At 39.6% G+C, this 24002-nt stretch overlaps 2 protein-coding genes across 2 annotated transcripts in view; one reads left to right on the top strand and one right to left on the bottom strand.

The window, feature by feature from the left end:
* The window catches only part of hs2st1a (heparan sulfate 2-O-sulfotransferase 1a), a 55702-nt gene extending 45859 nt beyond the window's left edge, over nt 1-9843 (bottom strand). Inside the window, exons 1-2 of the mRNA XM_038304804.1 lie at nt 9575-9843; nt 9317-9477 (exon numbers count right to left, since the gene is read on the bottom strand). Of these exons, the coding sequence (XP_038160732.1) occupies nt 9317-9440 (124 nt within the window). The 5' untranslated portion in view covers nt 9441-9477; nt 9575-9843. The remainder of the gene's footprint in view (nt 1-9316; nt 9478-9574) is intronic.
* Nucleotides 9844-10060: 217 nt separating this feature from the next.
* Nucleotides 10061-22210, top strand: selenof (selenoprotein F). The gene is made up of 5 exons (XM_038304815.1): nt 10061-10210; nt 12150-12317; nt 16975-17038; nt 20725-20774; nt 21519-22210. The coding sequence occupies exons 1-5, from the start codon at nt 10163-10165 to the stop codon at nt 21648-21650; spliced, it is 462 nt and encodes a 153-aa protein (XP_038160743.1). The 5' UTR covers nt 10061-10162; the 3' UTR covers nt 21651-22210.
* The last annotated feature ends 1792 nt before the right edge of the window (nt 22211-24002 follow it).

Genomic DNA, 24002 nt, shown 5'->3' with positions numbered 1-24002 from the left:
GTACTTTTAAATGCATGTGCTTTAGAATACTTACTTGTAGTAGAGTAAGATTTAATTACAAGTATTAATACTTTCACTCAAGTACTACTGAGTACTTCTTCCATCACTGCTAGTTTGTTAAATCCACATGTTTTATTTTCCTGCTTGTTCTTATTTTAGATTCGTTGATCATTTTTCATGTTTTGGGGATAAAAAGAAGTATTTTTGAACTAAACGCCTGTTTTCTTTATATTTTACTGCTTGGTCCCTGAAAATAACCTTTTTCCATTTTTTTAAATGCATATTCTTTTTTTTTTTAAATGACTTTTCTTGAATTGTGTTCTTTGCTTTCAGCACAACTGGAACAATTTTCTCTCCTTAGCGCTTTATAATGGTGTGGAAATGATTAGTGGTTTTATAATCTTGGTTTGGGACCCCACCTGTCCCGTCTAATGATCCACGCTCTGCCTCTCAGCGCTGCACAGATGGAGCTGCAGCCGGCGTACCTGCTAATGGGAGCGGGCAGCGCGGCCGTCAGCGCCTCTTGTCACAACTATTTTGGCTGTGCAGCACAATTCCCAGCTCCCATACAGACGTCTGCTCGCCCCGGTCATCCATCACAGGGCTTTCTCGCCAAGTCGACAGATTCTTGTGGCGGATGACGGGGGGGAGGGGGGGCTCTCAGATTCATTTTCAGCAATAAGGGTGAGCGTGTTTTAAATGGCCGACCTAATCCATGTTACTGCTTTGGTTTCAGGAAAAAACCTTCATCATCTGCAAAAGATTTATTTTTTTCTTTTTTTTAAAATTCAACCCAGAAATCTTTCTGGGTATTTTTTGCAGATTGAGTCTCAAAAAATAAATAATTCTGCATAGGATAGGTCCAAACTCCTCCACAGTGATTTAAAATATTTATACATAATTAATAAAAATGCTTGATGTTAGCTTTAATTAGCTGGGATGCTAAGTTTTAAGTAGACTTTTAAACGTAGGGGAAGGTTGTTCAAGATCACAGTTTTTCTCTTAGAATGTAAACTCCAATGATGTCTAGTGACATCATCATGCTATGTTAGCATTTATGATGTCACAAGTGTGACAGAAATCAGGGACGTAAACAATGGAGAGCAACATGTAAGGAAGCCAGGGCGTAGTCAGTGCGCTTTATTTTTTCTCTCTATTATCCGTCTGAATCCCTCGAATGTTTATCGAATGGAAACCGAGTAATTTCTGCTTGTTAGATCAGAAGCGACTGGGCGATATGTTGACGTCCGTACGTTGCGTTCAATGGTACCACGTAAATTAGGGGGTCGATCCGGCTCTGCATGCCGAACCAGGAGAACCAAGGAGATTTTAACGCGGGTTGCTTGCTGAGTGGTTTTACCATGAGTCAGTGAGCTGTTCCCACAGCTAGTAAAACCAGATTGTTCCGGTTTAAATGGGTTTTTCAGCCAGTGGTAGAGGTGTAATAATAATAATTCAGTTCAGTTTATTTCTATAGCGCCAATTCACAACACGCATCATATCAAGACAGTTTCCAGTTCACCAGATCATCCAGTCAGATTGATTCAAAGTTTTCTATCTAAGGAAAACCAGCTGATTGCATCGACTCATTGACTCTTCAGCAATCCCTCACACTAAGAATGCTTGTAGCGACAGTGGAGAGGAAAAACTCCCTTTGAACAGGAAGAAACCTCCAGCAGAACCAGGCTCAGTCACAGATACAGTCAGAGAAACAGGACTACACTGAAAAACAGGCCAAGCTCCAGCATCTAGAAACAAAGGTGTTGATGGCAGCAGCACAGCTGATATTTCTCTCCAGGATGGAGTCACAGCCAAACAGGAACAGACCAGATGAAGCTACTATGAGAAAAAGCAGAGAGAGCAGAACGTTAGAGATTGAACTAACAGATTCTGCAGAGTGGGAGATTAGAGATAGAATGAAGCAGAATGATGAAAAAGGGGTCCCTATGTCCTCCAGCAGTCTAAGCCTATAGCAGCAGAACTATAGAGATAGATCAGGATAACCTGAGCCACTCTAACTAGAAGCTTTATCAAAAAGGAAAGTTTTAAGCCTAGCCTTAAAAGTAGACAGGGTGTCTGCCTCACGGACTAAAACTGGTAGTTGGTTCCACAGGAGAGGAGCCTGATAACTAAAAGATCTGCCTCCCATTCTCCTTTTAGAAATTCTAGGAACCACTAGTAAACCTGCAGATTGAGATCGAAGTGCTCTGTTAGGAACATAAGGAACAATCAGATCTCTGATATAAGATGGAGCTTGGCCATTTAAGGCTTTATATGTGAGAAGGAGGATTTTAAATTCTATTCTGGATTTAACAGGAAGCCAATGAAGAGAAGCCAGGATAGGAGAGAAAGAAATAGCCACACTCCTTTTTCCAATTTATCAGCTTATAAACACGTCTTACTTCCATTCGATGGCCAAACGCCACATTTCACATAAATATAAACAGGAAACAGCTGTGTTTAGGCTATTCCTCAACCTGCACATCAACTGAAATATGGAGCCATTCTCCTTTGCAAAGTACTTCAGACTAAATCAGTCGTCAGATGCACCATGGGGTCCCAACCCGATGATGAAACCACCATGATTCAACATAACAAACACTGCTTACAGCTCCCCCCCTCTCTCAGTTTTTCTCGTCTCTCAGACTCTCTGACATCTTCATATCAGTCCAAGTTCGTCTGCCTGGTGTCGCCTCCTGCAGCCAAGCTCAGCTGGTTTTCATATGAACTCGCACGGATCTCATAACCCTGAGCAGCTCTCTGCAGCCTCATTTCACTCTAAGCTGGCACAGGAAAAACAACTGTGTGGGAGAGCAGCAAATATAAATAGATCCCTCAGTTGCTCCAAAGAACAGCCAGCCAAGGGAAGCATCATAGGTGTTAGCGTCCCGCTGAGGATTTCTTTGTGCTTCTGACGACCTTTTGCAGACACTTGAAAGGCAAACGGATTCATCCGCCGGTCCGCTAAAGTCATTTCAGCAATTATCTCATAATTGTGAAAGCAATGACAAAGGCAACAGGTGCAGCTCGAGCAGAAGTGGAGAGCATTCCAGACTGTTTCTCCACCTGGTGCATGTGTGGCTGAAGAGGGAGGATGCAGAAGATGAGTGTTGGTGGCAGTGTTAGTGTCTGTCTGCACATGTTTCCTCCAATCTGAGCTACAGAGGCAATGATTCAAATCTCCACTGTGCAAAAATCTGCAAGATATTTAGAAATGTTGTTTTAATCAAAAGATTCACGTTAAATCTTTCAGCCTATTTTTTAACCGACGTACATCTGAACAGTCAGTGGTTTTTTTGTCAAAGGTCTTTGGTTCTCACAGTTTTTCTCCATCTCCAAAGAAATCCAAGAGCAAAAAGTAACAAGTTATAACTTCATCAACTGATTCAGACCAAAGTTAACAGAAGAAATGTGCAACCAGGCAGCCAGACTGTAAAACAGTACCTTTGGTTAGTTCACCTAACCTAGTGATCAATCTATGATGAGGACCTGTAAAGGATCAGAAACATCCTCTACATACCAGCTTTTACATGAACACTGGTGGTCCACAGGGCTGTGTACAGAGTCCCTTCCCAAAAACTCTGTGGACAGATCGCGTCAGAAATATATATATATATATATATATATATATATATATATATATATATATATATATGTACACATTTATGTGTCTGTATATATATATATCTATATATGTATCTGTTATGCATAGGGTTGTCACGATACTAAACTTTTCAACTCGATATAGATACTAAGGAAAATATCCGATACTCGATTCCATTTTCGATACCACAAGGATAAAAACAAAGACTCCAAAATTCTACAGAAATATTTTCATTCATAAATAAAATACAATAAATAAATACAATAAACAATAAGAACAATATTTTGAGGTTGTATGCTGTGCACAAAAATTAAGCAAGCTTGATAAAAAACTTATAAAATTAAAATTAAGTGTTCCTTTCTTGGCTATGCTTTGCACACATAACAATGACGCTAGCCAAACCGGTTAAGAAACAAAAATAATTCTCAGCAGCTGCACCTGTTACAAAAAAAAAGTGTGAATCTGAAAAGTGCGTAGAATTATTCAATCACACAGTGTTCAGAAAGTGCATTTTCCTCTATTCTGCACTTTAGATGAATGACTGCTTAGGTGCCACTGGTGTTAGCACTGTATCGATACTTTTAAAAACGAGTATTGTATCCGGATACAACATTTCAGTATCGATACTTTTTTGAGTTTCGATACTTTTGACAACCCTAGCTATGCATATAAAAATCAATTGGTTAAATCTAAACATTGTGGTCTTAAACCGTGTCACATGTGATCCCTTTAAGATTTGGTATAGACTAAGATTAGGAACAGACTTTTTAGGGGAGTGTTAAGGTGGAGGATTTTTGCGAGAGCCGCCCTCTCCACTTAAAAAAAAAATGCACAGGTACAACCCTGTACCCGCTCCCGAGAGGGAACGCCTATTAAATGCGTTCGAGAGCGTGCACGATTCCATTTCTCCTCGTGCACGCTGTGTTTAAAAGTTGCTGTTCTCATAGCTCAGGGGTCTTCAATGTTTCCCAGGCCAAGGACCCCAAACTGATGGAGCGGGGACCCCCTGAATATATAGATATCAAACTGGTCCTATAGTCCCTCTATTACAGATGGAGTAATGTAACTAAAGTAATCCCTCCCTGGGATTATTAAAGTATTTCTGGTTCCTGGTTGATGGGACAGGTGTTGTGAATGAAACGGTGCCCAGCTTGAAAGAGCTCCTGTGTGTCTCTGAATGTGAGCATTGATGACTGAAAGACATCTTCTGCCTCCATTTATCTGTTTACTACAGTCTGTTGGATTCATGTTAATGTGGATTTAAAGACATTTGAATTAGTGAAAAAAATGCAGGGGGGATATAAAAAAAAAAAGTCTAATCAACCTAAAGTTTGGCGACCCCCATGCAGTACCTCTGTGGACCCCCTAGGGGTCGCAGACCCCCTGTTGAAGACCTCCGTTATAGCTCAACTGTTCAGCTCAAGTTAACTGACCGTTCAGACAGATGATCGCTGTTGGCCCACTGCACGGTTCCTGCGCCATCTTTGCTATTATTCGTTAGTTGTTATTCTTCGTAGACACTTTTTCTCTTTCGATCTTCGGCCATTTTCAAAGAACCGCGGTGAGAAAGGTGAGCTTCAATAACTGTCTGAAACCGTAGCTCACCACAGATATACGCCTGAAAATGCGCAGAAAAAGCTAGCTAACAGGGCTAGCACATAGGACGGCCTTACGTAAACATATCACCAGAATGATTGACAGTTAGGAGGACCACTGATTGAGATGATCCACCCGGAAGTAAAAGATCCTCCTCTATACCATTAAAGAGATAAAATTAATAATATATAGGAATAAAAGTAATTAGAAAATTAAAACAGTAGCTTTATTTTAGCTGCTCACTATTCTGTTAAATTCTGTTGAAATCAGAGATGTTTAGCTGTGTTCTGATCTAAAAGGCCTTGTTCTCGTAAACCTTAGGAGTCAGACGCCCAGGCTGCATCCCCTAAATCAGATGGAATGCATCCAGCTGTCACTAATCACACCTGTGCTTCTTCTGCCAGAACTTGTACAAAAATGCCTCTACTCTGTGCCGGACTGGACCCCCACCCCAGGAAACCTCAGCTGCTCTGGTCTTCTGCTCCTCAATCTCCTCACTGCAGAGTTAATCCTGCAGCGTCCCAGATCTTTACTGGGACTGAGCCCCAGTGGGAGGTGGAAATGAGATTTCAGAGGGCAGCGCCGGCCACCTCTTTAATCAGGGGGGGGCATTGGTAAACGGGGGCGGGGGAGGATTTGCTGCGTCCCCATAAATGCAGGTGATTTCTTAGTGAACATTATTGCCTTCCAAGGCTGACAAAAACATTCTGTGCAGTTCGGCCTCAAAACCAAAGTGTGTTTTGGTTTTCGCCCCCCCCCCCCCCCCCCCCCCCCCCCCCCCCCCTATCAAAACTCCCCTGGATGTTATAAGGGCCCAGAACTGCCCCCCCACCCGAGGACACCTATGGATGCGTTCAGAACTGTTGATAATCTTCCATCTTATCAAAGACGATGGCCTCTGGACAGCATTCATGGACAAACTGACACACAACTGATGCTCAAACAGCAGATAGACCCACGTGCCTCCAAAGCCTCCAACGTTAGACTCCTCTGATATCATCTGTCTCATGTTTATATGTGCTTTTTTTTCCCTGAGGTGATTTTTCATATCTCAAACTGGACCCTGTCAAGGAGAAAGTGTGAAATATGCTTTTTATTCCCTCTGACTCTCTTTCCACAGAGATTAAATGCAGCGCCCAAAGGGAACCGCCTCCTGTCACTATGGAAGAGGATTGAATGTGAGAAAACAGACAGAATTCTGACAGCTAGCAAGTATGTTAGCATCCAGCCATAGCCATGTCTGTTTTAGAAACCAGCTCTCTGGTTTTAATCTCCTTCTTCTCTTCCATTAATGAAATAGCATCACCAGGGATCCTCAGGGACGAAAAAAGTCGCCTAAATCCCTTAAGTCAGAATTCTGAGATTAAAGTCAGAAGTCTGACTTTTTTCTCCGAATAAAATAAATAATTAGTTCAGGTTTCTGAAAAAAAATCAGAATTCTGAGATTTAAATTCTGATTTCTGGAAAAAAAAAAAAAAAGGTCAGAACTCTGAGAATAAAGTCAGAATTCTGCCTTTTCTCAGAAATCTGAATTTATTATTTATTTTATTCTGAGAAAAAAAAGTCAGAATTCTGAGAATAAAGTCAGAATTTTGAGATTAAAGTCAGAATTCTGACTTTAATCTCAGAATTCTGACTTTTTCTCAGAAACCTGAATTTATCATTAATTTTATTCTAAGAAAAAAAGTCAGAGTTCTGAGATTATATTCAGAATTTTGGAAAGAAAAAAAAAGTCAGAATTCTGACTTTTTTCTCAGAATAAAATAATTAATTCAGGTTTCTGAGAAAAAAAAATCTGAATTCTGAGATTTAAATTCAGATTTCTGAAAAAAAGGGCAGAACTCTGAGAATAAAGTCAGTATTCTGCCTTTTTCTCAGAAATCTGAATTTATTATTTATTTTATTCTGAGAATAAAGTCAGAATTCTGAGAATAAAGTCAGAATTTTGAGATTAAAGTCAGAATTCTGACTTTAATCTCAGAATTCTGACTTTTTCTCAGAAACCTGAATTTATCATTAATTTTATTCTAAGAAAAAAAGTCAGAGTTCTGAGATTATATTCAGAATTTTGGAAAGAAAAAAAAAGTCAGAATTCTGACTTTTTTCTCAGAATAAAATAATTAATTCAGGTTTCTGAGAAAAAAAAAATCTGAATTCTGAGATTTAAATTCAGATTTCTGAAAAAAAAAAGGGCAGAACTCTGAGAATAAAGTCAGTATTCTGCCTTTTTCTCAGAAATCTGAATTTATTATTTATTTTATTCTGAGAATAAAGTCAGAATTTTGAGATTAAAGTCAGAATTCTGACTTTAATCTCAGAATTCTGACTTTTTCTCAGAAACCTGAATTTATCATTAATTTTATTCTAAGAAAAAAAGTCAGAGTTCTGAGATTATATTCAGAATTTTGGAAAGAAAAAAAAAAGTCAGAATTCTGACTTTTTTCTCAGAATAAAATAATTAATTCAGGTTTCTGAGAAAAAAAAATCTGAATTCTGAGATTTAAATTCAGATTTCTGAAAAAAAAAAGGGCAGAACTCTGAGAATAAAGTCAGTATTCTGCCTTTTTCTCAGAAATCTGAATTTATTATTTATTTTATTCTGAGAATAAAGTCAGAATTCTGAGATTAAAGTCAGAATTCTGACTTTAATCTCAGGATTCTGACTTTTTCTCAGAAACCTGAATTTATCATTAATTTTATTCTAAGAAAAAAAGTCAGAGTTCTGAGATTATATTCAGAATTTTGGAAAGAAAAAAAAGTCAGAATTCTGACTTTTTTCTCAGAATAAAATAATTAATTCAGGTTTCTGAGAAAAAAAAATCTGAATTCTGAGATTTAAATTCAGATTTCTGAAAAAAAAAGGGCAGAACTCTGAGAATAAAGTCAGTATTCTGCCTTTTTCTCAGAAATCTGAATTTATTATTTATTTTATTCTGAGAATAAAGTCAGAATTCTGAGATTAAAGTCAGAATTCTGACTTTAATCTCAGGATTCTGACTTTTTCTCAGAAACCTGAATTTATCATTAATTTTATTCTAAGAAAAAAAGTCAGAGTTCTGAGATTATATTCAGAATTTTGGAAAGAAAAAAAAGTCAGAATTCTGACTTTTTTCTCAGAATAAAATAATTAATTCAGGTTTCTGAGAAAAAAAAATCTGAATTCTGAGATTTAAATTCAGATTTCTGAAAAAAAAGGGCAGAACTCTGAGAATAAAGTCAGTATTCTGCCTTTTTCTCAGAAATCTGAATTTATTATTTATTTTATTCTGAGAATAAAGTCAGAATTTTGAGATTAAAGTCAGAATTCTGACTTTAATCTCAGGATTCTGACTTTTTCTCAGAAACCTGAATTTATCATTAATTTTATTCTAAGAAAAAAAGTCAGAGTTCTGAGATTATATTCAGAATTTTGGAAAGAAAAAAAAAGTCAGAATTCTGACTTTTTTCTCAGAATAAAATAATTAATTCAGGTTTCTGAGAAAAAAAAATCTGAATTCTGAGATTTAAATTCACATTTCTGAAAAAAAAGGGCAGAACTCTGAGAATAAAGTCAGTATTCTGCCTTTTTCTCAGAAATCTGAATTTATCATTAATTTTATTCTAAGAAAAAAAGTCCGAATTCTGAGATTAAAGTCAGAATTCTGACTTTTTTCTCAGAATAAAATAAATAATTAATTCAGGTTTCTGAGAGAAAAAAATCTGAATTCTGAGATTTAAATTCAGATTTCTGAAAAAAAAAGGGCAGAACTCTGAGAATAAAGTCAGTATTCTGCCTTTAATCTCAGAATTCTGCCTTTTTCTCAGAAATCTGAATTTATTATTTATTTTATTTTAAGAAAAAAAGTCAGAGTTCTGAGATTAAATTCAAAATTTTGAAAAAAAAAAAAAGAAAGAAAGGCAGAACTCTGAAAATTAAGTCAAAATTCTGACCTTTTTCTCATATTAAACTAAAATAAAATTCAAAATCAGTTACCTTTTTTTATTTTTAAATGGCCCTAATCCTCTTCCGTACATCCCTAACAGACCCGCATGAACAACCAACTCGCCCGCATCATCCCCGCGCGCGCTCCCTCCTCCTCGCGCCGCGCTCGCGCTGTCATGGTCGCCTCCACTTACCGAGCTTTCCCCGGGACTCCTCCAGCTTCTGGATCTGGTTCTCCAGGAAGAACATGGCCACTGCGAAGGCGAGCAGCGCCAGCAGCTGCAACTTGGGCGGCATCATGACTCTGAGCAGCCCCATCAAATCATCCAGGAAGGGGGGGTTCGGTCACTCCATCCTCCGAAGGAGAGAAAAGACCGAAACAGGCTGCGGGGGTTTAATCAGGGGCTGAGAGCATGGCCCTCTGGTACTCGCTGTGGATATCCTCCAGTCACCTCCAGAGGCAGATCCCCAGATTTAATTCATCGCTGCGGGTTGTAAACCGCCACAGAGCCCCGCTGGTTTCAGCAGAAAGCGGATCGGAACCAGACTGGTACCAGTGTCCCCTGTCCCACCTAGTGTGGCTCCCACCGCACCGCGGACACATCCACTGTTTGCCACCCAGACCATTGGATGTAGAATCAGTCCAGCAGCCAGCACAGGCTTTCTATTCGTCCACTTTTACTGCCTATTCAATCCGGATTGGACGGTTTCATTTCATTTACCCCGACCAGACAGCAGGGGTCGCCCTTCATTCAAAACCCTGGAAATCCGTAAAGACAAAGAAGATAATTTTTAGTTGGCCTTAGCTAACGCCAGACTAAAATACATACATATTATGTTTTTTATTTTTGTTCTTGTAAATAAGAAAAAATAAAAACGGATTTTTTACAAGTTATGATACTGATGTTTGAGTAACAGTCAATAAAATTGCGAGATAAATCTACTATTAATACTCGATATAAGACAGGCCAATGTAGCTTACCTTGAGCAAACCGATAAAGGACCGCTGTAGCAGTTTCGCTCATAAAGCAGGGAACAAAATGTCGGGAGAGGTTTACCTGCTTTGGCTGCTGTCGCTGCTCCAGACGGTGAGTTTATTAACGCAGAGAGAGTGGGCGATACCCACGCAGAGTGGGGTCTGTAACAGTCCGGGGGCGGGTGGGGAGCTTATCCCGGCTCCGGGGATCCGATCAGCAAACCGCATCCTGTTGTTCCTGGAGCCGCTGCGTGACGTGGCTCTTCCTCTGCACCGCCGCGAGACACCGGCAATCATTGAACCGATTGGTTTGAAGTAAATCCGGATGATGTTGTTACCAGAAACCAGCTGAAAAATTCATTTATAGATTTCTAACGAGGTTTGCGAGAGACTACGTCACTGAATTTAGACTTCCGGTTTTGTTGTTTCCGCTCAATCTGTACCTTGCTGGTCCAGGCTGATCCTGAATTAGATTTTAAAATAATTACTCTTACAGGTGGTGTGGATGACATCAGCAGGAGGGTTAATCAGCCTCCAGGTTTTATGATTTTATGGGATGTCAAAATAAAAACAGCTGAAAGTGAATTAAAAATTAAACTTTATTGATCTCAGATTGGGGACATTCACCTTGCATTTAACCACTCCCCTTGGGCAGCAGTGGGCTGCCATCGTGCGGCGCATAGGGGGCGGTGTGGGGTTACGGGTCTTTGCTCAGAGACCCAGAGTGGCAGACTGTGGAAGTGGGTTTTGAACTCACAACCTCTGGATTTTAAGCCCTAACCCAGGGCTCTTCAAGGTTTTCCAGGCCAAGGACCCCAAACTGATGGTTAGATGGAGCGGGGGCCCTCTAATTATATATATTGTATAAAATAGTGTTCTAAAAAACTGGTCCTATAGTCACTCTATTACAGATGGAGTAATGTAACTAAAGTAATCCCTCCCTGGGATTATTAAAGTATTTCTGGTTCCTGGTTGATGGGACAGGTGTTGTGAATGAAACGGTGCCCAGCTTGAAAGAGCTCCTGTGTGTCTCTGAATGTGAGCATTGATGACTGAAAGACATCTTCTGCCTCCATTTATCTGTTTACTACAGTCTGTTGGATTCATGTTAATGTGGATTTAGAGACATTTCAATTAGTGGAAAAAAAATTGCAGGAGGGAATATTAAAAAAAGTAATCAACCAAAACTTTGGCGACCCCCATGCAGTACCTCTGTGGACCCCCTAGGGGTCGGGAGCCCCTGCTGAAGACCTCCCCCCTAACCACTAGGCCACCACTCCCCAACTCTCTCTAAATCCACCCTGAAGATGAAGAATCTAAACCAGGCTTACAAACATTATCATCTTTATCATTCATTTTACCTTTCTCCTGATTATGATTGAAATATACTCTGACAGAATATGTGACAAATTTGATCATTTATTGTGAGCGGATATGATTTCGTAATAATCAGGATATAAATGAATGTTTTGTTTTTTTTTCTCCATTTTTTTTTTTTTTTTTTTTTCAAATTTCCATTTACAAAATGGTGTTTTTTGCTCGCAACAATAATGGGACAATAATGGAACAAAGTTCACTCCATACTCCTTCCAATGGATGAAAACCTGTCAAATTGTCCTTTTTTCCCAACATTGTAAAAGTTGGTTGAAAATTCTGATGATGTTTGGATAGAAAGGCGGATACCGGCAGATTCAGAGCAGAAGAAAACTAAAATAATTCATAATTGGTGTAAAAACACGACTGATTGAGGTGTTACAGTGGTCTAGTCAAAGCCCAGACCTCTTCCTGGCGGGGAACCCCATCAGATCTGAGCAGAAACTTTCTCCAACCTGAATGTACTGACTTTTAAAGACTGAAAGCTAAAACGCTACAGAAAATATAATTTAAGAAATTTATTTTAGGGTTTTTGCAGTGAAGCCGGTAAATTTATGTATTTTTTTTGTGTTGCTGTCATGCTGTCCTCCTAATATAGACTGTTTTATATATTAGATCAGAGTATAGACTTCCATCCCCTGCTTTCCTCTAAACGGCGTCTGCTTCCTCTCCTGCAGCTGTCGGCGTACGGAGCCGAGCTGTCGTCTGAGGCTTGCAGGGAGCTGGGATTCTCCAGCAACCTCCTGTGCAGCTCCTGCGACCTGCTGGGGGAGTTCAGCCTGACCAAGCTCCAGCCCATCTGCCGGCAGTGCTGCCAGCAGGAGGCTCAGATGGAGACACGCAAGGTACGTTCTAGAACACAGTGGCATCGAAAGCAAAGAACACGTTCCTAAAAGGGAATGAAAGAAACAACAGTTCTGGTTGAAGGCGAAGGGAGACTTTAGTGACATTAAGCAACCTAATTCCTTCCAAAAAAGTAAAAAAAAAAACAATCCTCTGGACTTTGTTTCTAAATTTTAAGACATTTCATATTTGGCGGGGGGCTGAATAGGGGGGGCTTCTGTTCCCTTTACAGGTGAACAGAAGACCTCACCTATTCATCCAGGCCAACAATTCCCTCTAACGACCCCCCTTTCAGAGACATAGACAGGTATGGGGCATTGCAGGCTAACAAAGAAGCCAAACGAATAAAACAAATAAAAAATCTTCAGAATAAAATCTGCTGTTTTCATGAGATTCAAAGTCAGGATTGAGCTGAAGAGGTGAAGAAAATATGATTTGTGAAACACAATTTAAATGGAAGGAAATGTGAGGACGCCATCTTTATTGATAGTTGCATTTTTCTGCAGTTCCCTGCTGCTTAAAGCAGCTGAGTTCGTCGCCCCACCCCCTGTCAGTGGGTTTGTTGACACTGGCTTCAGATCTGCTCCCTCTGTCTTTCTAACACTCCAGGATGACGAAGCGGATCATAAGCCACCTATGGTTAAATCACCCTTCCATGGATAAACAAGGCATATCGGGGGGGGGCATATTCCTTTGTTTTTCCTTTTTTTCTTCCTTTCCTTTCATCAAATCCCCTGGAGTGGATGTGTGGTATCCTAGCAACAGCACCTTCTCAGAAGTGAACACCTCATTACACCTCTTGATGATAACTAAGATGCTTACAGCCAAGATTACTCCTCCTCCTCCTCACAATATGAATTAAAACTGTTGCTTAGAGAAGCAGTTTCCTGCTAATCTTTTTTTTCTTTTTTTGTTAATAAAGTTTTAATGATTTTTAGAACATATTTCTGTATAACCTTCACCAACCCTCCACTGAACAAAAACCACAAACAAAACCGGGAAAAAAAATAAGGTCAGCGCCTATCCAATCAATCAGTTTCATAAATACTTGGCATATAATACAAATACCCTCGATGTTAGCAGAAACGACCGCAAAAGACAGAAATAATCACTTGTCCTTACTTTGCAATTCAGTTTATTTCTATAGCACTAATTCACTAACCTGACTCCTCCAGATGGATTTGCTCCGCATATCCATCTGGAAACCTTCTGTTGAAGTAATTTTGGGAAGGGGCGAAAATACTGGTTAGCTGATTGGCCTATGGTGGTGATAGACGGGCCAAATAAACCAATCAGATCAACGAAGCATATGACGTACTAACAGAGCGACGACGAAGAGGAGCCAATTGATAGATCAAACTCTTGCCGAAACCAGTCGGGAGAAGAGCAAAAACATCTTTTCCTCTGAGAAAAGCCTCCAGAGCAGTGTTTTGCTCTTCTTTCAGTGAAGAAATACTCTGTAATTCCCATAAAACTTGCTCGATAGCCACGCTAACGCTAGTTTCATCGGCTGAAGCCGCCATGTTCTTTAGACTGAACTGTCGCGCTTCTCGTTGCGTCACACCTCAACCCGCCTCAAAGCCAACGCTGATTGGACGTTCGTTTGGTGAACGGCTCCAAATTTTCTTCAACAGAGAGTCTCCAGACTGATCTGCGAGTGAAACCTTGAAAGCTCGCGAGATCAGGATGGTCTCACCAGGCTACCAATTCACAACACGTCATCTCAAAGCACTTTGCAGATCATCCAGTCTGGTGAACTGTCCTTATCCCGATATTGCAGGAGAGGAAATAGTTCCAGGATTTCTTCAAATGTTCTGTCATCATTCAGCCTAACCAGCGTTTGCTCATTATTTCATGATACTTTCCTGATAATCTTAACCGTAGTTAAAAGTATCTGATCTGAAATCTGCTCATTTGATTTAATTTAACTCGAGCAGGAAAAAGCGTCGGCTTTCCTCATGCTAAGCTGAACAGCTCCTCCGATTAGATTTCTATGGAGGGAATTTTGCACAATTTCTTTTGTCCTTTTCTAAATTGAAATTTGGAAGAAGGAAGGAAAAAAAATGTATTTCAGAAATTAAACTTTAAAAAAGTACTTAATCAAAACAATGTTTTAATTTTCTTGTCGTAGCTCTCTTACTTCTCCTACCGTTGGAAAGTTTGTAATCTCCAGACCTTTCTGCAGTCCCTTCATCGTACTTTCCATCTCACCTATACCCCTTTCCCACTGCCTGAAAAACCAGTTTAAACCGGTGCAACCTGCTTTTATTGGCAGTGGGAACAGCTCAGTGATGCCTTTCTACCCGAGTCAGACGACCCGCATTAAAATCTCCTCGGGTCTGATCGGCATGCTGTGGAAATACTAGAGCCGGGTTGACCCGTTTAATTACGTGATACCATTGAACGCAACGTACGGACGTCAACACCCCGCGCCAGTCGCTTCTGATCTAACAAGCAGATAAACATGGAGCAGCTCTGGTGGAAGGGATTCAGACGGATAATAGAGAGAAACAAAAACGCCGGGCGTCCACTGTACGATTGTTTCAATCGTTGCTCGCAGCTACAGCCCAAACTGTACGACCAAACCGCAGGATTTAAAAGTTCATACCTCCCAATGTTTGTTCTCACGCTGTGCGACCCGACGCTCTTATGCGATCTACCTGCTTACACTGTACGTCTAAAAACCAGGTGGGACTCAGCTCCGCAGTGAGATGGCGCTACTGGGACTCGTCTATCTGGAAGCCAAACCAGTAGCAGAGGAACATGAAGCTCACTAGAGTGAAACGCGCTGCCTTGGATATTTGGGCAATTTAGTGCTGAAAGTATACGACGTATTTGGACAAAGACATGGCTGAGCTAACGTGGCTACTACGGTCTGACAGTTTGACAGAAAGAACTCCATTTCACTCATTGCCCCCCCGCCATGCTGCTGGGTTTACAGCTGAGAAGAAGAAGAAGAATCCTTGTTAGCGCACTCGGCGATTTGTCCACGCCCACCTTATGACGGCCGACTGAATTACAAACTTGTTCCATTTTCTCGGACCTTAGGATTCCTGATGGGGGGGTGGTCGTTAGAGGCTGATCGCCCCTCGTTACCCCCTGTATACTACACGACGTATGATCAGGCTGAAAGTCGGACCAGTTGGAAAAATTCTCGCACGACTGGAGAATTGACCCGAAAAGTGCAAAAAAATCGTACAGCGTACTGACTACAAACCTGGCTTCCTTACATGTTGCTCTCCATTTTTTACTTCCCTGATTTCTGTCGCACTGGTGATATCATCAACGCTAATCTAGAGTGATGATGTCACAGACACGCAGCGGCAGGTGGACAGACGCCACGCAGCTTCCAGCTTTATTAGCCAATGGGAAGGGAGCACAATGCTGATTGTTAGCAAGTCGACCCATGTTAGAAAAAATCGCATTATCAGTATGTCACGTTTTTTCTTGGTTCTTTAGATATAGATAAAGCTCAAAGATATGGTTGTGAATTTGAGAAAATACAAACAAATTGAATGACGGAGTAAGAATTAAACAACTATCCCGATACGGTCTTTTTATTTCCGATTCAATACTGATATTGTAACGTTGAGAACTGACCGGTACCGATACTGAACTGATACTATATCGGCATGAATCGTAAATACTCTTATTCATTAGTTTGTTTGTTGGCATATTAGAAAATGCATTATGAAGGGATTTTACTCGGAGAACGATAACTGGAATGTCGGGATCTATTGATACTGAAAATCGGTCCGATATTAGCCAGAAAACAAACGTCGAAATATATCAGCCTGCATTTCAAATCTGCGTTCTAAGCTAGCGGATTAACCTGATATTATTAGTAGGAACGAGAATATCGAGTCACTGACTTTCCTCCACCGACATGGCAAATGATACCAGCGTCCCTGGATACCAGCGACCCATAGTTCTGTCATCAGTGAATTAAAAAATGTAATTTAGGATTGCAGAACTGCATAATATTTAATGATGCAGCCTAATAAAACGGACGATTGCTTTAAAATAACAAATGGAGACATTCATTGAAACGCTAGAGTTAGATAACAGCTGACTGATTGTCCTGGACTCCTACTTGAAGCGCTCGGAAAATATGTTCATACCTGAGAGAAGATTAGCAAAGGAGAAAAATGGTGAATAGGAGATAATCTCTTAACTCCTACAAATGATTCTTTGCTGTTTTCTCAGATTTATTTCTTCTTTCTCATTATTTTAATTTAAATTAACATCTTTTTTATATTTTCTAATTGTATTTTTTAGCTTTAGTTTAGTTGCGTTCTCTTCACTTTGAGCTCAGAAACAAGTAGCCCCATACTTGACCAATAAAGGTGTTTGCTAGCATCCAGCAGACCAATAGAAATGCATCCGAGTTAATCAGGATTAACCGTTTCAGGCCTGTTTACATTACAGACCCAGTGAACCTGAACTCTTGCTTTTTGTTCTGATCTTAAACTGATCTTAAAGATGTTGGAGTCTCTTTATCAGCTGCTGAGTGTAGATTTGCTGCCCCCTCTGTCTTGCCCAGCAGTCTTAACGGTTTAAACATCCGGTTTAAAGGGTGCGTTTGATTCGTTGGCCAGGGCTGTCTTGGTTCCAGTCTATCCTGACTCCATTGTTTGCCTTTTCTGTCTCTTGTTGCAGCTCTACGCTGGAGCCATCCTGGAGGTGTGTGGATGAAAATTGGGGAGGTTCCCTCAAGTCCAGGGTGAGTTCTGAAGGATTCCTTTTGGAATTTTTTTTTCAGGTGGCAGGAAAAATGATTGACAAAAACAGACGGTGACCCCGTTAGACTGAAGTCTCACATCCTCCGCTCCTTTTCAGACCGCCTCCGCTGTTCCTCCCGTCCTGCTCCGCTCCGACTTCCCTGGACCCCGAAAAGACAGCATGCGCTATATTATTATTATTATTATTATTATTAAACTTGTAGGAGCAAAACATGCGGAAATCAATGCTTAATTTAATGACGTATTAAATCCAGCATTAGTGCAGTTTCTTTTCATTGTGGATTTTTGTAACGGGGATTAACTAGGATCATACATGGTTTGTATGAACTATGTTTGTTCTCTACTTCCAAACTCAACGTCTCTTCATCCGTGCCTAAAATAAGAAGTTGTGAGATTATTTTTTTTCAGTGTCCTGTCTGGAAATGTGGCAATAAGAATAATCTCCTTGAGGCCAAAAAGAGCCCAACAGATTTTACTTTCATCAGTGGAGCAGTACGGCTATCGCCATAGTGTTCCACTTGATTTATGCATAAAAATAGCTTTATTATAATTCATGCAGGGAGTTTTACAGATTATATGGACACTGCAATGTAGGTAGAACGGGAAAGGAAAAACAGGAAAAAGGAGAAAGAAAGAGGAGATGATGATAAAACATCTTCAGTCATCACCTGCAAAGAGGTGGAAAAAGAACAGAACAACCAACGGACATGCTACGAGACATACAATAAAGTAACACCTAGATACTATCGCTGAAGTATAAGTAGTATTATTTAATCTGACATGTATACTGTGGGAGCTGAAGATCAGAATATGGGCTTTCTGTGTGGAAGTGAATCTCTAAGCACCTGTAGTTGATTGTGAGAGTGAACTTGTGGATGTAAAGTTTATCCAAAAGGAAAAATGCTCAATAGTTGGTTGTGAAGAACCAAAGACGCGCCCCCCCCAGAGCGCCGGGGACCCAAAGCCCCAGATGCCCAGAGAGCAAAGGTGTCCAGAAGGGGCCAACCCAGGAAAATCCGACCCCCACTAAGGGAAGAGGAGAGACGGCCCCCAAGAAAACCCCATCCACCGCAAAGCCGACGCCCCCAGGAACCGCGGGGACGAGCCCGCAGGCAGCCAGTCCCACCGTAGTGGAACCGCGATCGGCCCCGGGGGTTTTGGAGTTGTGAGATTTGCTCTCGAAAGTTTTGACTGGATTTGAACTTTTAAGCCTCTCGGTATAAAATAAATATTTAGATGGAGAAACCTGCTTCCTGGTCTGTTGAAGCACCAATAGTTTGCATCCAATCATTTAATTAAACTGCCTTTTTGAGGAATATACAGGTGCTGGTCATAAAATTAGAATATCATGAAAAAGTAGATTGATTTCAGTAATTCCATTTAAAAAGTGAAACTTGTATATTATATTCATACATTACATACAAACTCATATATTTCAGATGTTTATTTTGTTTAATTTTGATGATTACAAATGACAACAAATGAAAATCTCAAATTCATCATATCAGAAAATTAGAATATTGTGAAAAGGTTCAAAATTGATGGCCCCTGGTGCCACACTCTAATCAGCTAATTAACTCAAACCACCTGCAAAAGCCTTTAAATGGTCTTTCAGTCTAGTTCTATAGGCTACACAATCATGGGGAAGACTGCTGACTTGACAGTTGTCCAAAAGACGACCATCGACACCTTGCACAAGGAGGGCAAGACACAAAAGGTCATCGCTAAAGAGGCTGGCTGTTCACAGAGCTCAGTGTCCAAGCACATTAATAGAGAGGCGAAGGGAAGGAAAAGATGTGGTCGAAAAAAGTGTACAAGCAAGAGAGATAACCGCACCCTGGAGAGGATTGTGAAACAAAACCCCTTCAAAAATGTGGGGGAGATTCACAAAGAGTGGACTGCAGCTGGAGTGAGTGCTTCAAGAACCACCACACACAGACGTATGAAAGACATGGGTTTCTGCTGTCGCATTCCTTGTGTCAAGCCACTCTTGAACCACAGACAGCGTCAGAAGCGTCTTGCCTGGGCTAAAGAGAAACAGGACTGGACTGCTGGTGAGTGGTCCAAAGTCATGTTCTCTGATGAAAGTAAATTTTGCATTTCCTTTGGAAATCAAGGTCCCAGAGTCTGGAGGAAAAGAAGAGAGGCACTTCATCCACGTTGCTTGAAGTCCAGTGTAAAGTTTCCACAGTCAGTGATGGTTTGGGGTGCCATGTCATCTGCTGGTGTTGGTCCATTGTGTTTTCTGAGGTCCAGGGTCAACGCAGCCACATACCAGGAAGTTTTAGAGCACTTCATGCTTCCTGCAGCTGACCAACTTTTTGGAGATGCAGATTTCATTTTCCAACAGGACTTGGCACCTGCACACAGTGCCAAAGCTACCAGTACCTGGTTGAAGGACCATGGTATCCCTGTTCTTAATTGGCCAGCAAACTCTCCTGACCTTAACCCCATAGAAAATCTATGGGGTATTGTGAAGAAGAAGATGCAATACACCAGACCCAACAATTCAGAAGAGCTAAAAGCCACTATTAGAGCAACCTGGGCTATCATAACACCTGAGCAGTGCCACAGACTGATCGACTCCATGCCACGCCGCATTGCTGCAGTAATACAGGCCAAAGGAGGCCCAACTAAATACTGAGTGCTGTACATGCTCATACTTTTCATGTTCATACTTTTCAGTTGGCCAACATTTCTATAAATCCTTTGTTTTTATTGGTCTTCAGTAATATTCTAATTTTCTGATATGATGAATTTGAGATTTTCATTTGTTGTCATTTGTAATCATCAAAATTAAACAAAATAAACATCTGAAATATATGAGTTTGTATGTAATGTATGAATATAATATACAAGTTTCACTTTTTAAATGGAATTACTGAAATCAATCTACTTTTTCATGATATTCTAATTTTATGACCAGCACCTGTATAAGAATTATGCTCTAATTTGAAGTTACCAACCCGTCGTTATTATATTTTAATTTGACAAACTGGATCTTGTCGACGTTCTTTTTCCTATTTGGTGCGATCGTGGATCTTGACCCGGCTGGACCGGTGCGAAAATTAGCTCAGCTCCGTATTTTGACGACGAAGGACGGAGACGTCGTATGTGGACGGTGACGTGCGGAGGATGTGGAACAGCTCTCATTGGTTAACATGACTAACAAGAACCGTAATTTTCGGACTATAAGCCGCGACTTTTTCCCCATTTTTCGACCTTGCGGCTTTTATAACAATGCAGCTTATCTATGGACTTTAAAAGCTTACAGACACTAGCGTAATACCTAAATCTATGGATTTTACTGTCCACCATGTTGACATTTGCTTCAACACACAAGTACGGTAGCCGCGCGCGGGGGAATGCGGAAGTCCTCCGGAAGCAGTCTTCTACCGCGAGTGGTACGAGACAGAACGACAGCCAGAAAGACGGACATTAAACATAAAAACCCTGCGGTTTATAGTCCGCTGCGGCTTGTATACGTACAAATCATGCAATTTAGCTTCTGCAGCTTATATTCAGGTGCGGCTAATAGTCCAAAAATTACGGTAATCCGCATGACATGCGTGAGTGGAGACGGAGGATGTGGAATCTGGGGGTTAGGAGGGATGTTTGTTCCTTCAGCTTTTTCCATGAACTCACCTGTTCTTCTGTTCCTGCTCAGCTTTTGTGAGGAGCGAGAAGCCGAAGATGTTCAAAGGTCTTCAGATCAAGGTAGCCGATTAATTATCTACTAACTTTTCCCTTCATTATTGTTGCAGCAAAGACGTTGAGTAAATGGGGGGGGGGGAAAATCCAGATTTGCAAAATGTTTTAAGTGCAACTTTGCTTTTTTTTATGGAAGCCTGTTTCCGCCACTCTGTAAAAAAATACAAATTATAAAATAAAATAAAAAATTATAATAATCTCAATATAATGAGATACTATCTCATTATATTGAATTAAAATATGTTACTATATCATTTTTTTTTTTTACAGAGTGGCGGAAACGGGCTTCCATATTTTTCTGATTTTATTTCAAAATATTCTTTATTTATATTATTGATTCTTTTATGTTTTCCAAGTTTTTATTTTTCAGATTAAGTTTTAAAAATTTCATTTTCTTTACTAGATTTTCTACAAATCACCTTCTTTTCACTGTAAAATACAATCAGAAAAAAACTTGAATTTTAAAACAATCTGTTTGGAAATGTGTTAAAAGTTAATTTTAAACAAGATTGGGGGAAAAAAAATTAAAATAAAAAATGTATGAAAAATCTGAAAGAAACAAAATCTGACAAAAAAAAATGCTAAATTGCTCTCAGCTACACAAACATCATCTTTGCTTTTTGCAGTAATGGACCATAAATCCCCTTCCTAATGGATTCTGCTTGTTATTTTAAATCTTGAGCCTCTCTGCCAGATTCCTGCTTATTTTCCTAAAAACATTTTTTCCTTCTCTCCCGTTTGGATCGGCAGTACGTCAGAGGCTCCGATCCTATCCTGAAGCTCCTGGACGATAACGGGAACATGGCTGAGGAGCTCAGCATCACCAAGTGGAACACAGACAGCGTTGAAGAGTTTCTGAGCGAGAAGTTGGACCGAATATAGAGACGCACACAGATTTAATAAAAAAAAAAAATCCTTTTTTTTTTTAATTTAGAAGCTAACGTTCCATCAGATTACAGCGACGAATCAGAGCAGTGAGTAAAATGTGGCCTTTGTTTCAACAGATTGTCTTTGTTTAGCTGTTTGTATAAAACCTGGGCTTGATGGCTGTTTGTTAAATCATTGGCCTGTATGACTGTTTTTGTATCTGAATATGATCAGTTTGTCTCACATAGATTCTTTACAAAAAAAAAACCTAAACCAGTCGATTTCCACATGTTTTGCAAAGATGCCGTCAGGGTTTGGATAAAAACGTCCGTCTGTTATTGTTGTTTTTTCCTGTAAAATGATTATTTTTATGATGCTTGACATTGTGAGCAGCAGCAGGGGAGCAGCCAGCTTAGCGGAAGCGCACGTCAGTGACGAGCTCGCAGTAAACCAGCAGTGGGATGTGAGCTCTGATGGAAATCTGTGTGGTTCTGCTTTGAAGAGGAACTGCTTTATGAGCTGCATGGCCAGATAATTATGCAAAAATAAAAATAATATCTTCAACTTCTTCTAAACGGTGTGCTTTATTTGCTCTGATGCGTCACAAATGTGCTTGTTTGGGTAGCTGTGTTTTGGGTAATCTGCTGACACCTGGTGGTCATTCGTTATATTGCAAGTTTCTCTCTATGCTCCAACCCTGTGAAATATTATAGAAGACAAGCACTTTTTAACATAATGGACTTCTACAAAGCACCGGCATGAGGACAATGTTTTTAATATTGCATCCGCTTTCTTTCTTAGATACAGTTAAAGCTTGAATTGTTCTACATGTGTCCATGATGCATCTGCATTAAGAGGTGAGAGAAGTTATCTTTTAGTACAGCGTGTTACCAGGGATACCAGTATAGAGGTAAGTGCATAAGGTAGCAGTGAGGATAAATCCCAGAGGCCAAAGTGTGAGGAATCGTTGTCACTTTCCACCTGTGAAACCAACACAGCTCCTGTTTTTACTCATTATTAAAAACTAAGAAGGAGCTGGGAGCCCACTCTCACCCCTCACAGCAGAACCAGCTGGTGCCACCATAGTTCTATAGATCTGTGAAATGCACTTCTTTTCAGAACTGAGGTTGATTAAAAGATCCAGACAGAATGAATCTTAGAGAACGAGAAAACAAGCAGCTGATTTTCTTTTATTTCACCATCGGTGACCTAAAGATTTACTGCCCTGAACATAATATGCTCTACAGATTACGTAGTCTGGGTTATTTTGTAACCCAGTTGGATTTATCAGAAGAATGAATTGACATTATTCAATTATTCATAAACATATGTAGTGAAATTTGCTCCATTATTTTTGCAAGCAATGAACTCATTTGGTAAACAAAATTTGAATAAAAAAAATGTAATTACGAAATTACATTTTGAAAAACTACAATTACAGTAACTTCGAGTTTTCGCATTTTTTTTCCTAATTTATTTTTATATTAAGATTTTTGCACAATAAAAAATCTTTAAAATTTGATGTTTTTAGACGTTTTTATTTTCAAGTTATATTTTTTGTTTGTTTTACAGATTTTAGTTTTCCAATAGATTTTTTTTTTTTCGGATCACATTCCCTAAAGTTCTGGGTATGGCTTTCCTCTGGAGGGAGGAGCGAAGACGCATTTCTACTGGTCTGCGCGAACGTTAGCAAAAACATAAATACTGGTGAATGTTCGCATTAAGAGCGAGCGTTTGTTTAAAGGAAGTGAAGATACTGTGAAATGCATTTGGAAAAGATCAATCTGAAAAAAAGATTTGAAAAGAAAATAAAGTTTTTTTTTTATTTTAAAAATTTAATCTGTAATTTCTTTTAAAGAAATATTCAAAAAAAGTTAAATATTTAAAAAAGTTAATGATAAAATCTGAGAAAAGTGCAAAGTTTAAAACCTTTGTTTAAATTAAAATTCTCACCAAAGTTTTCTTTATTACTTACATGTTTTTCAAATTTTAATTTAAAGAATGTGTTTTTGCTTCTAGCAATAATGAAATAAAATTCCCCCCATACTGAATACAAATTCATTTTTATTAGTATAAATGATACAAATAACATATAATTTTCCTTAATCTTTATAGTTTTTCACTACTTAAAATCCCTCCCAAGACAAACAAAGATGTAAGGAGGTAAAATATGGAAAGATTTGATAAACATTTGATAAACTGATTGCTGGTTACTGATGGAAGGAGTCAATTCCCTTTTATCAACACAGATCCAAAAATACAAATATGATTTAAATTCACAGAGTTTGTTTTATTTATTCATTAAAAAAGGAGACATTAATAAATTACAAAGCAAGTTTAGGTTTAAGAGGGAGAATTAGAACTTTA

The sequence above is a fragment of the Cyprinodon tularosa genome, unplaced genomic scaffold (assembly GCF_016077235.1).
Source record: "Cyprinodon tularosa strain WSP-4 unplaced genomic scaffold, ASM1607723v1 ctg1146, whole genome shotgun sequence".
NCBI classification, from domain to species: domain Eukaryota; kingdom Metazoa; phylum Chordata; class Actinopteri; order Cyprinodontiformes; family Cyprinodontidae; genus Cyprinodon; species Cyprinodon tularosa.
Note: the sequence above shows the minus strand (reverse complement) of the source record. Positions and strands in the feature narration are given on the sequence as shown.